The following is a 13284-nucleotide window of genomic DNA, read 5'->3' as shown; positions in this document are numbered from 1 at the left end:
GAATGATGGAAAGAGATGCCATTCTGGATTAGAACATCATCAAAGAGATGTAAGTTTGAACCCCTTCAGGTTGAAGAGGACCTGGAACCCTAGTGTTCCCACCTCGGGCAATTGTAGAGCTGATGAAGAAGAGTAAGCTTCCTCCTCCACTTCAGAAAAGATCTGTTAGAAGTCGATGAAGTACAGTGTTTCTGGAGAAGGCTGTCAGCACAAAGGGGCAGCTTTTTGCTCCGTCTATAGGAACTCATTGAGCTGTCTGCAGTAGGCACTGATATTTCTATACAGTGTCAGGGTGCAGAGCGTGTCCCCCCCCACTTCCAGGAGCTTGGTCACCTGCGTGAAGGAGTTCAGCTGGCTGAGTCCAGGGTCAGCTCTCTGACTGATAAGAGCTGTTGTGAAGAAAGCTGGAGGCAAGGGCCTGCCCCTCCTTCCTTTGGTCTTGCTGTATGATCACTGGACTGATCATTATGATCATTGTATCTGGACCCAATTCTGATCTGATCTTGCCATCACCCTCAGCTCCCATCTCACCTTCCCTGGCCAGGGTGCCAGCCAAAAAGTCATAGGAGGGAGATCAGGCCCTCACTTCCATGTTCTGAATTTTTGGAGATCTTAGAAGTGGCAGCTGTCTTGATTCCTTACAGAACCTGCCTTTCTGATTTTGGCACCTGGAAGGACTGAAAACTTTCAGGTTTAGGTGTTGCAAATTACAACCCATAAAGTACGTGGTTTGAAACTGGCCATGTATCTTCAGAAAAACTTGTGTATTGCAGTACTGAATATTGCAGTGCCTAACATTTGGGTACTTTGAGACACAAAATAGCATTTGCTAGCCTAGTCTACAGCTATGACAGAAAGTAAGACTTACACTTAAGAGTAAACCCCAGAAAAAGAAAGCTATTTAAGCGTCACAGGAAACTATAGTTTGCAGTTCCTGAAAACATAATAAAATGGGGGTTTTCCGAAGTAACAGGAGAAGCTTCAGGTGAAAATGTTGGTATCAGCTGCTTTTCAGTTTTCAGTGGCTTATTATCACCTTATGCAGTGAAGAAGGAACACGGGTGCAGAATTCAGGGACCGTGATTTCTTTAGACAGAAAGGTATTTAGGAAATAAGAGGTAGGATCCCTAGCCTCAGCCAACCCTATCACTTGGAAATAGATTGGTATGAATAAAGTCATTCACGTAACTTTTCCGTTGGCTTAATGCATTCATGTTGCTGGCAGTATTTTAAACCCAGATGAAATTCCAAAGGAGATGCAGAAAATTGAACCAGCAGTAAACCACACTGCAGACTTTTGCTTTTCCACTTATTAAATTAATTTAGCAACCTGAAACAAGACAGAGAGCATGGCAAGTGTAGTAAGAATAGGTATAATATGGGCCATTTAAAAGTTCATGCTTGTTATAATTTGGCTGTATAATGACAGCAGAAAATCACTTATATTTCAAGGTGTGTCTGCATATATATCTAAGCGGAACAGTTATTTTCTTTTTGGTACCTGAGCTAGCATGTTCAGTAATAGCATGGATAAAAGGTAAAACTTTATGCTTATACCTTTAGGTACCTTCTGGCATAATGCCTTCAGGTAATACTAGATGTGATTAGATTAGATTAGTTAATATTAGATGTGGTTTATTTAATTGCAACTGTAAGATTTCACTAGAGCTTGCAAATATTTTCATGTTGGCCACAGGAACCCCTTAAGTTTATTTTTTCAGGAGCCTTCATGTGTTCACAATTTACAAGCAAGGTAGTAGAAGTGGGGGCTGTCAGATAAAGCTAGTAAAAGCCAGATTCAAAACAGACAACAGCTTGTGTAACAGGCTGTGGACTGTCGAAAAATCCTTGCTGTTGGATATTGTAGATGCAAAAAATTTAATCTCAAGGGGAGAAGTACAGGGAAAAAAATTGGGGTTTATTAACTAAAAAAACACATCAGACTTAGAAAATATTTTGGGCTGAGACTCGTTAGAGGCTGAGAGAATACTTTTCTGGGGGAAGTTACTTGCCCTGTTCTTGCTCTTTCCTAGTCATCTTCTTATGGCTACTGTTAGAGACAGGATACTGGTGAAGAGACAACCGTGGTCTCAACAGCCATTTTCATGTGTTTCTAAAGGTTTTCACAGAAAATGTACATTACAAAAATAAGTTTTCAATTAGTCTTTAAGGAAAAAAAGCAATGCTACAAAACTTGTCTGAGCAATCCCAGTAACTGAAAGGGCCAAAGGTAGTATAGTAGCTCTTTATGAACTAGTCTGAGGTTTTCAAGAAAATATGCCTATTCAAAGTAAATGGCTTTTCAGACCAGTTATTTGTTAGAAAAATATATGATCATCAGCTACTTCCTCATTAATGAGGAGCTTCTAGGTAATAGAGATTGACACCTTACATCCTCTGATATTAGCTTTATATACACTGGGTCCAGTTATGCCAGTCTGTTTTTAATTTGGGAACAAACAAACTAGTATCCATTTCCTCTTTCTTTAACTCTTTCATTTTAACTCTCTCTGTTTCTCTATAATCAGTATTTGTATATACAGTTATGTAGGGGTTTTTACTGGTTTTTTTTTCAGTGAGTTGCCTTTGTGTCTGCTAACACTTTTCCTGCTTTGTTTTGTACTCCAAGCCCTTACCCTACCCAGGAATGTTACAAGTCCAGTGTCACCTTGGGCTCTCCTTCAGCACAGGGAGTAGCTGGGTGTCTCCTCCAGGGTTTGTGCCCAAAGCTGGGCATTTTTAAGTGACCTGAGAGTTGTTTCGGGCAGGGATGAAGTGATATGGTGGGTAAGGCAGGAGCTAGTTAATTTGGTGACTGTGTGACTTAGTCAACCTGAGTCAAAACCTGTGATGGTGACAGCCGGTGGTCAGTTGTAACCAAAGTTGATTTCTTTCTACTGATAGCAAAAAGCACCCTTTCATCAGTGTTTTTTTTTTCCCTGTCGTCTTGGGGTCCCTTTGCGCATTCATCCCATGGTGAAGACGTGCCCAGGCTGGCCGGGCACTTGCCAGGGAGGAGTTAATGCCGTTCCCTGCTGTGGCAGTCGAGATCTGTTCAACCACCTGTTTGGAGCCGCAGTGGTAGATAGTGAAGAGCCTGCTTTTTGGGGTGTGTGTCCTTCAGCTTTGAAATTCCCTTTAGTTCCTTCTGAGCATACCACCAAACCCTTCTGGGGAGGACCTAGAAAGCTGGGCTTTGGCAAGATTTTGGGGAATGGTCCAGGGAAGTGGAGTAGTGGTTCTTTTACAGACATTTAGTAACAGCACAGCACTCCTCCAGATCTAGAGAGATTCCTGTAGATTTCACATATACATATAAATAATACATTAAGTTTTCTGAACAGTTCTTGGTATGTGGGAAGAGATGCCTATTAGTTCACATAATGCTTTCATCTCGTAACTGAGCCCTTCACTAGTAATCAACAACAAATTGCTGCAGCTTAGGTTAGACATATAAAATAGTGGTGTCTTAAAGAAAAAAAACAGGGGAAAAATAGAGCTATTACCTGGGCAAATAAGATACAAGTTTTAAACTTTGTTATTATTTTTATATTGTGTTTTTAGTTGACGGCTGTGCTGTGCGTGTTCTTCTGTGTTGTTTAAATCATGTACCTAACCTAGAGTTAATGCAGTGTTTCTCTGATAATCAGCTCTCAGTTCCAGAGTTAATGAGTAGGATGTTTTCTCCCTCTGAACAGCAGGGTATCTGTGCTTGCTTTACTAGCATGTTCTTTTTCCTTTCTTCAGTCCCACTCTTGCCATGGCCCACAGGAATCTGACTGGGAGCTGTAATGTTAACTGTGGATGTAAGATTCATGAGTACGAGCCTGTCTGTGGATCAGATGGAATAACGTATTTTAATCCTTGCCTAGCTGGCTGCATCAATGGTGGAAACCATAGCACAGGGGTAAGTGCTTCACCCACCCACCCACCCGCATACAACCCGTGAGTAGCCCCTCGGGACTAATGCAGATCGAAGAATGCTCTGATTCTAGCGCAAGCATCCCCCCTCTTAAGCTCTGGAGAGCTTGCTCTGCTGCTGACTCGTGCATGAGTCTTTCCATGTTTTGAAAGGCTGGTGATGCACGGTCCCACTCCCCTTCCTTTCAGTTATGTACAAATTTGAGGCACAAGCTCATTTGTACCAAGTGAATCCTCCAACCGAGTGAGTGCAAAGTGCCATGGGATGGGGAGGGTGGCATTTCCAGTACAGACTCTGAAGTCCCTGATGGCCGTGGCCTGCCTGTCTGCTGCTCCTGCAGGGCTCAGAGAGGGGACCTTGAGTCCGTGTCGTCTAATTCATCGTTCTGCTAACATAGGCAGCCATGTCATAGTGTCTTTCCACAAGCTCATCAGTGTTACTCTGAAGAGCAGTTTTGGGTTTTTTTGGCTCCCTCTCTGAATAGAAGGAAGAACTTAACTCTTCAGGTAGTTGGAAGTGTTTTAAATGCCTGTTTAAATTTAGTTACGGCCTGTTTAAAGTCATTGGTGTTTGTGCCAGCCTCGTCATTTTGCATAAGTAGCGGTTGCACCTGCACCAGTGTATTGATAGGTCTTTTGTTTGCATGGCTAAATAAAGACTGCCCGTTTATTCTGCTCTTGTAAAGTGGTTTGACCATTCTCATAGCCTTTCTCTAAACCTCCTCCAAGCTAAATGAAGTGATTTTCATTGAACTCAAGTAACCAGAACTTAAAGGATGTTAATAATCCGCTTTCTTTCTTGGAAATACATTGCCTGTTTTAGCCCAGTCTTCCAGTTATGCTGGACTGGGGAAGGGCAGCCTGCTGGTAAAATCACACCATGGAAATTTGGCAGTTTCCAGGACTGGACACAAGAAAACAGTTGAAAAGTAGAATCTGACCTAAATATCAACAGAACATTACGGTTGTGCTTGTTTTGTACAAAATCCAAACTCTTAAATTCTTCTGTTATAGAACAGTCATTTAAAAAAGGATAATTAAGAAAGACAGGAAGTAATGTAAACATTGATTTTCTCAGGACCTGATTGTGCTTTCCAGAAAGCTTATTTATAATGTATCAGCCTCCTGATTTGCAGTCCTGAGCCAGCCTGCGAAGCAGGAGGATGTTAGGTCCAGCGCTGTGCTTTCTCAGGTTTGACTGGATAATGGTCTGCAAATGCAGGTTCGTACGTAGATTCCACTTAGAACAGATTAATTTGCTTTATTTTCTTTTTTTTTAGAGTATCTTGCTGGGTTTTAATAGAAAATTGCTTTGGCCCGATGCAAAAAGCCTGTGATGTGAGCCTGTGGTTAACTTTCAGTGTCTATATAAATCTTATTTGTGCTTTGCTGGATTGAGACATAGGTTTGATCTTTGCTACATTTCACCTGGTATCAAACTGGCACTAATAACTCATTTAGTTGGGAGGTACTTTGGGAGTATGTACTCTTCACTACAGATTTTGAAACATACTATTTTCTCTTATGGTTTAAGAAAAGATCCTTCATGGCGTGAAGTTTTAACTCAGCAGCTAATGGTGAATAGAATATTCCTGACCTTGTTAGGAAAATACATAGGGCACTTTTAAAACCAACAAGAGTAAGCTTGTGTCACTCTGTAACACCCAAAATGTTGCTAACTTAAAACAATTGGATTTAAGTTTATAACATACAGTTTTTTCAAAATTAACCACTTAAAAATTGGAAGTAGGAGAAAAGGATGCCTGTGTACAGTTCATACCTATTTTATATATATTCCTATACTCTAGCATTTCTATTGTGTCCTATCTGTGTCTTTTTGTGCACAGACTTGGTTTATCCAGTGATGAACCAAGACTGTGTAGTAAAGAGGACTATTTTCTGTAGGATGCCTGTTTGGAAGCTGTAAGGAGATTAAGGTGAGGGACTGTAGGAAGAAAGCAAATACTCATGTGATATTAGACAGGACAGTGTAGTGCTGCCTTGGGAAACTGGATTCTGTCATTGCCTCCTTTCCTAAGCGATGTTGGGCAAGTCACTAAAACGAAACCTCTCCCAGTTGGTCATTAATTTTGTATTCTTCATATTCTGGATGATGGGCATGAGCAATAACCAGAAGTACCATTTGTAGAAGCACTGAGTGCCTAAATCTGTATCTGAAGGCACAAAAAGTTCCATTTAGAATATATTAAGTTGTATGTAATGGAAAATGTTCTGAAAAAAAGGATCCCGGCTGTCTCAAATTTGCCACCCACATTTGTGAAACTTTTGATCTGTTTCAGTTACTTAGCTACAAAATAGAGATAACAACATCAGTGCCTCATCTCATAACTGTTTTGAAGATAAATTACTCCTTTTTGAAAGAGTTATGCTATAAGGATGAGTGTGATAGAAAAATCCATATGAAATATGAGTCATTCTGTCTTTGTAGTGGAATATGTTTAGTGTGAGGAAAAAAATACCTGGAGCCACATTTTGAAAATGGGAGGTAAAATACTGGATAAATTGATACATTATTAAGACGTTCAGCTAAATCCTATGGAAAAAAAAAGTGAGGCTATGTCATAATGCGAACACATACAGAGGTATATATTAAAGTTGACAAACAACCTTAATTTGGATATTTCCTGATGTCCAAGTGCTTAAATTTGCAACCATAAGATGGTCTTGTAATGTAGCTTCTGTACATGTGCGGTCCTAGTTTTTATGAACGCCAACATCGAAACCAAAAACTCCTTCCTGTAACATCACATGAGCCCTGACCTGTTTCCCTTCTAAAGCTGAAGTATTCTGATCTGCCACACACCCCTTCACTGTTAGAGCAGTTGAAAACAGTAGTAGATTAATGTGATGGGAGGCTATTTCTGATCTAGCTCTTCCTCACCTTGCTCAAATCACGGTCCCTTTGCCTATGATATGCCACTTTGTTATTCAGTCTGTTCATCGTAATTTCAGCCTCTTTGTCCATTCAGGAATCCCTCATGTCCTTCAGTCTCACTGTTTAAGTCTCTGCTTTCTTCTTATTCTCTGGTTTTCCCATCCACATCCACATTCACGTCCAGCTGGAAGGTCCTGGGCTCCAAGCATGAAGTGCAACTTGTTGCTCTTTAGCCAAACCTGGGGAGACTTTCATAGAGATGGCAGAAGACACCTCCTGAAGATGGATGCTGACGGCCTGCCAAATTCCAGAATATGGCATTGTCAGTGTTGCTTAAACAGTGTTTCCTCACAGTTTTTGTAATACAGGAGAAACAATCTTTTTCTCCAGCCTCCCTGTCAGAAGTGATTGAATTGTTTCAGCAGAATTTTCCAAAAATATTCCAGAATTTTTTCTAAACTCAGCCTAAACAGTGGAAGTCGTAAGTAACCTCTCATCACGGGAAGTCCTGGCCAGCTTTAAAAATACTTGGAGTGGTAACCTCGCTTGTACTTGGGGTAATGATGCTAGAGACTGAGAAGTGCCATGGGACAGTTGTACCGTGTCTCTGCGCAGTGTCTTTCTCACCCGGGTTTTTCATGTGGAAATCTTCTTTTTCACTCTCCCCAGGTAAGAAATTACACAGAATGTGCTTGTGTCCAGAGTCGCCAGGTGATCACTCCGCCGACGGTGGGCCAGCGCAGTCAGCTCCGGCTGGTTATTGTCAAAACCTACCTGAATGAGAACGGCTATGCTGTGTCTGGGAAGTGTGATCGAACCTGCAACACGCTTATCCCGTTCCTGATATTTCTCTTCATTGTTACCCTTATAACAGCGTGCGCCCAGCCATCAGCAATCATAGTGACGCTCAGGTGAGAACTCAGTTACGGTTTTTGAAGTATTTTTGCTGTGCCCGCTGTCACCAGTGCCTGTGTCAGAAGAGGCTGGAGCAATGCAGCCAAACTCCTTCAAGCTTATGTATCTTTAAAAAGTGAATAGAGTAGGGCTGACATGGATAGGGTGGAACTTGCTTGTATTTAGCATATGTAACATGATAATCCACATGAGGAAACATGAAGTTCCCAGCGATTTCCAGGCACTATAAAGAAAGAACAAGTAAAAGCATCACGTAAGAAAATGATTACTCCTGAAGAAATTTTCAACCTTCTTGGAGAAATGGTTTGGATTTTCAAATGCAAATGAAAAAAATTAGTATTTAAAATTATCCTTTTCTCTTTTTTAAAATTGTTCCTTCCTGCCACATGTCTGAATCTTCCCTTTTTTCTTCACAAGAATTTTGAGCTTGTAATGTTGTTGTCACTGTGGTCATTTAAGGATAGAGAACAACTGGAAAGGTAGTGTCATTTATTTGTCCATTTGAAAAAAGTGTTCAGGTTTTTGGATTGGCTTTTCCCATCTCTGCCATCTGGTCTGATAAACATTATCACTCCCTGTAACATCTTTGTCTATTTAAAATACAGCTTCTGTAAGTGAATTTCAGTCTGATTTTTAAAGAACAGTGAGCTGAAAAAACAGAATATAGTCTACTGCTAAAATAAATTTGTATTTGTATAATATATGTTGCTGTTGTTAGGAGGAGGAAGAATTAGAGGGAAATGAGATAATTTATTTACTAGGATTTACAAAGCACACCCATAGGTATTGGTTCTAGTGGTAACTAAAGGACAAAGAGAATGGTTTAAGGATGTCGATTTGGTTTGGAATCTGAAGCTGAAGAGCTCTCTAGAGTCAAGAAGCAAGTTTCTTTTGGATGGAGATGAGCTGGAAGATAGGAAAAATTAGAATAGAATAGAACAGAATTGTTCAGTTGGAAGGGATCTACTATGATCGTCTAGTCCAACTGCCTGACCACTTCAGGGCTGACCAAAAATTAAGGCCTGTTATTAAGGGCATTGTCCAAACACTGACAGGCATGGGGCATCGACCACCTCTCTAGGAAGCCTGTTTCAGTGTTTGAGATGCTCTTCAGAAACACACCCAAAATGATCCAGATGAAAATGGGCATTCAGTCCCTGGGACCAGGTAAGAGCTGATCTGAAGTAAATCCCAACAAACCTGAAATACTTGTGGTGTAGATGTCAGGTCCTCAGCACAGCTGTTTAGCTGTATAAATCTGCTTCTTTTGAGCTGCGTTAATTGCTAACACAGAGACACCTTTTGACCCGGTTTTGTGTAAAATCTCTCTCCAAATTGAGCTTTTTTAAGCTAGTCTTAGGCCTTTTGTTTCTGCAAGAATGGTCCTTCCAGCCAAGTGGGATTTTATCCTGGTAGTGTTGCCTTTATATCTTCACTCTGATATTCTGAGAGTACTAATGTTCTGCTGCTGCTCACAATTAGCGCCATATAAAAATAATAATGGCAAATCTTTGTAATAGGTCATGGAGCCTTAGAAAACATGAGACAGATCAAGACTTGGCTTTGCTCTCCTTAGGCTCAGCCATGAGCATGGATCTGAAACCCTCTGGCAAGCATCTGTGTCTCATCCCCAGCAAGGACAAGCACTCTCTTGCTGTCATTTTCTCAGCTCAAGTGGCTGAGGTTTGTGCAGGAGTCTGCTGCTGACACGTGGAGGACTGTGCCGTGTCCTGTGGTGGAATTTGTCTTCCAGTTTGCTTTTCAAAAAATCTACAAAATGGGTAAAAGGATCACTGTTAGGACTGTGAAGCCAAGCGCTTGGGAGTGGGCATGTCAGACTTCCAGTTGCTCATGCAGCCTTAGTTTAACTATGGTGTGCACAGCGCCGTTGTAATTCAGAGGCTTCTGACCGTTTTCCTCATGTCTCCGGGTTTTCCACACGTACAATAATAGTAATAAAAACCGTTATCATTGCACTGCAATTGTGCAAAGGTAAACTACAGTCAATGAACACTAATACTGCAGTGAGCATCACAATAGTGAGGTTCATAAGGGACATCTCCAGCAGGATTTTGTAACGTTCAGTAAAAAAAAAGATGGCCCACAGACTTGAACAGTGACACCCGCTGTCCCAAACCACATATTGTGCACAGCACATCGGTCCGATTTGTGGCCCAAGTTGGTTCTCCGATTTCTCAATTTCTGAGTGAGTGCTTGACTTCAAAACCTTGATTTTACAGCTGCACCCCTTTGACTGCAGTCTTTTTGTGTGTTTTTATCTTATATTTCAATGTCATTAGAAGCTGCCTATCTTAATTTCAGACCTTTAGGTTAAGATTTAAAAATATTTTTAAAATCAGAAGAAAATTTGTGGTTTACTAAAATTGTAGTTGCATTGTGGCATATCATTACTTTGTATTTAGTCTTTTGAAAGCTTGACATTTTTCCTTTGAAACTAATGGAAGAAATCTTGTATTACTTGTGTTGAAAAGGAACAGTGTTTAAAAAGACTGTTTGGATGTTTCTACTGATATTTTTCCTAAAGTAGCTCTAAAGTGCTTATGCTACACAGAGATCTGTTAAATTCAGAAGCTGAGTCCAGCTTTCAGCAGCTTAATTCTCCATTAATTCTAATTTATCGGAAAAAGATTAAGAAAATAAAACAAGACATTATGCGAAATAATAGGAAATTATCATGAGAAGCCATAAATATTTTGGATGGGTTTCCTTAATGGTTTTGGGTCACATTCTTCAGGCTTTACACAGGTAAAGAAAGGTTAAAAGGCGTGATTGAGATTTTGTTTAAACAGGGACAGGAGGGGCTGGCTGTATTTTTTCCTAGCAATAAGAGTTAACAATGTTAGAAGCTAAATGGAAGAAATTTAGACAAAGACTTTTTATAGCTCAGAAAAAAGCCAGGAGGTAGAACCAGAACATACCACAACGATTATCTGTTATGACTGTTTCTTCAGAGAAGTTTTCTTTTCACCTGCTAGGTCTGTGGAAGATGGGGAGCGGCCCTTTGCACTAGGAATGCAGTTTGTTTTATTACGAACTCTTGGTAAGTCTTACAGGTACTCAGCATTTCCATAACAGCTCACCATGTTCGGCTTAAATGTACCATAAAAGTACTAAAATTCCATAAATCTGCAACTAATTGCCTGACTAATTGTATTAGGAACCTAAAATTAATAGCTTCTGAAAACGTAGTAACTGAGAATGTATTTAATTTTCTTTTTTTTTTTTGTTACTGACTTTCTAGAACATTTTTGCCCCAGAGGTATTTTTACAGTTTCAAATTTTATTTAAAAATGAACAGTTACTAAATATTATTTTATAAGGATTTTTTCTTTTTTAGAAACAGATTTTTATTGCTTTCAGCAGTAACAATAGCTTTTTGCATTTTTAAAATAAGAAGCAATTGTTACTTAATGTCTAAGTTCAAATGTTTCAAAGCAAAAAGGGTACATGTTAAAAGTCTTTATCCCACAAAGTAGTTTCTTTCAAGCTCTTGAACTTCTATCTTGCCTATAAAGAACACTGCAAGTGTTCAGGTACTACGAAACATACGACTAGAGGAAGCAAGGACTGTTCTAGAGAACAAGAGGAAGAGCCCGCATCCGGAAGTTTTCTTTGAAGAAGAATGTTTCTGACTTGTCTTAAAGATGTCGTATTTCTGGAGAAAGCAGGAGCATTCAATGGACTGGCTGCATTTTTAGCAGCCTTAGAAGTTAAGTTTCTTAACTTTCCATCCTGTTTCTGAGGAAGATCTATTCAAAAGAAAATTTACAATTTTAGTGGTCTCACCTCTTCCATCCGTCTTCAGTAAGAGAAACATTTTGCCGACTTTGGGGCTTTTTCTCCTTAATCTATTTTCTTTCCCAGCTCCTGGGCAATGGATGTTCAAGTGACGCTCTGGAGATAACGTCATATTTTGTTCCTCTCCTGTATTTTGTTTCCTGAGAGCAATGTTGAATTTTATTTTGGGGGACTTGTGGCTCAAGAAGAGCTTTCTGGGGATGGCAGATTGAAGCAGTACCTGTTGTAAGGTGCTGCGGCATTGACTTCTTTGCTTGAATTCTTTCCCATTTGTGGTACGTTTCATGTGTGGGATAAGTAGTGTTGGTGGGAAGATCGGCTGACCACGTTTTACATTACATGTGAGAACAGCAGTGTAGAAATCTCAAAACTTTGCAAACTCCACCTGTTTGTCTAAGGCATATAGTTTCTCTAGAAGTCTTCCACTATATGCTAACACGTATTATTTCTGTTGCTATTTTTATTTCAGCTTACATTCCCACTCCAATTTATTTTGGGGCTGTTATTGACACCACGTGCATGCTTTGGCAACAGGATTGCGGCGTACAAGGATCTTGTTGGGAATATGACGTCACCTCGTTTCGTTTTGTCTACTTTGGGTTGGCAGCTGCTCTCAAGTTTGTGGGATTCTTTTTTATTTTCCTGGCCTGGTACTCCATTAAGTGTAAAGAAGAGCAACTGCAGAGACGGAGATGGAGGGCTTCGCCGGTGAACACTGTGAGTGAGATGGTTGGCCAAGCTGGACCCCAACAAAACTATGCACGGACTAGATCCTGCCCTACCTTCAGTTCCCGAGGAGACATCAGCGTGGCACAAGGAATGAACTGCGTAGCACAGACATACTCCGGCCCTTTTTCAGAAGCAATAAATTCCTCAAATGAAAATGCGTTGGAGGAAGTCACTGCTGAGATATAGACCCCTGGCTTGGTAATGTAATATTTAGTTTTGTTGGTTGACTTAATTACGGCGCCTTGTAAAACACCTGTGCCTTCTATTTTTAATCTAAATGTAACATGTGGTAAAACCAACAAAGCTTAATGCAAACAACCATAGTATGTTCCTGAGGGCTGGATACCTCAAACCAACCCAAGTTCTTATTTCTCCCCTCCTGACAACGGAGTTTTAAAAATTGTGTTTATAATTACTTCAGATGTGTCCATTAAATGTCCATGCTCTGATCTAATATCAATGTAAGGGTGAGGTATTATGAACAGCAGAAGTCAGTGGAAGAGTGACAAAAACTCATATCGTTGATGTCTAGACGTCACAAAGATGCTTAAATGTATCGTCAACTTCACATCCACAAATCGTATTTTTAAGAGATGAGTAATTACTGTGAGTTCTGCTACAAAGCACAAATGAACTTATTTAAACTATGCAACTTATTTGGATAATTATGTGTGCAGCAAATTAAGTTTAAAGTTTGCTTTTAAAGATGTTACTGCATTTGAATTACTGCATTACTGCATTACTGAATTTGAAAGGGGCTATTTTCAGACATAAGCATTGAATTAAAGAAGAACATAAGGTTTAAAGTACTGTTAATAACATGTTAAGCCATACAAAAGTTGTGCATCAGGTAACGTTTGCAAATGTTGAGTCATAATATCTTTATCCTGTCAAAATATGTATTAATTTTCATTTGATGGGACATAGTCATTCTTCACAAAGTACACAGGCTAGGAAAGTATAATGCTTGGAGTAAAAAACTTCAGTATTAATTTGTAATAACA

At 39.9% G+C, this 13284-nt stretch overlaps 1 protein-coding gene across 1 annotated transcript in view; it reads left to right on the top strand.

The window, feature by feature from the left end:
- Positions 1–12650, top strand: part of SLCO5A1 (solute carrier organic anion transporter family, member 5A1) — a gene marked incomplete at its 5' end in the record, with an annotated part of 73799 nt that extends 61149 nt beyond the window's left edge. Inside the window, 4 exons of the mRNA XM_009576965.1 lie at positions 3748–3907; positions 7487–7728; positions 10729–10793; positions 12021–12650. Coding sequence (XP_009575260.1) covers positions 3748–3907; positions 7487–7728; positions 10729–10793; positions 12021–12466 — 913 coding nt within the window. The remainder of the gene's footprint in view (positions 1–3747; positions 3908–7486; positions 7729–10728; positions 10794–12020) is intronic.
- Between the last annotated feature and the right edge of the window lie 634 nt (positions 12651–13284).

This window comes from Fulmarus glacialis, unplaced genomic scaffold (genome assembly GCF_000690835.1).
Source record: "Fulmarus glacialis isolate BGI_N327 unplaced genomic scaffold, ASM69083v1 scaffold6194, whole genome shotgun sequence".
Lineage (NCBI taxonomy): Eukaryota > Metazoa > Chordata > Aves > Procellariiformes > Procellariidae > Fulmarus > Fulmarus glacialis.
The sequence above is the reverse complement of the archived record's forward strand: the minus strand, read 5'-3'. Positions and strand labels throughout refer to the sequence as shown.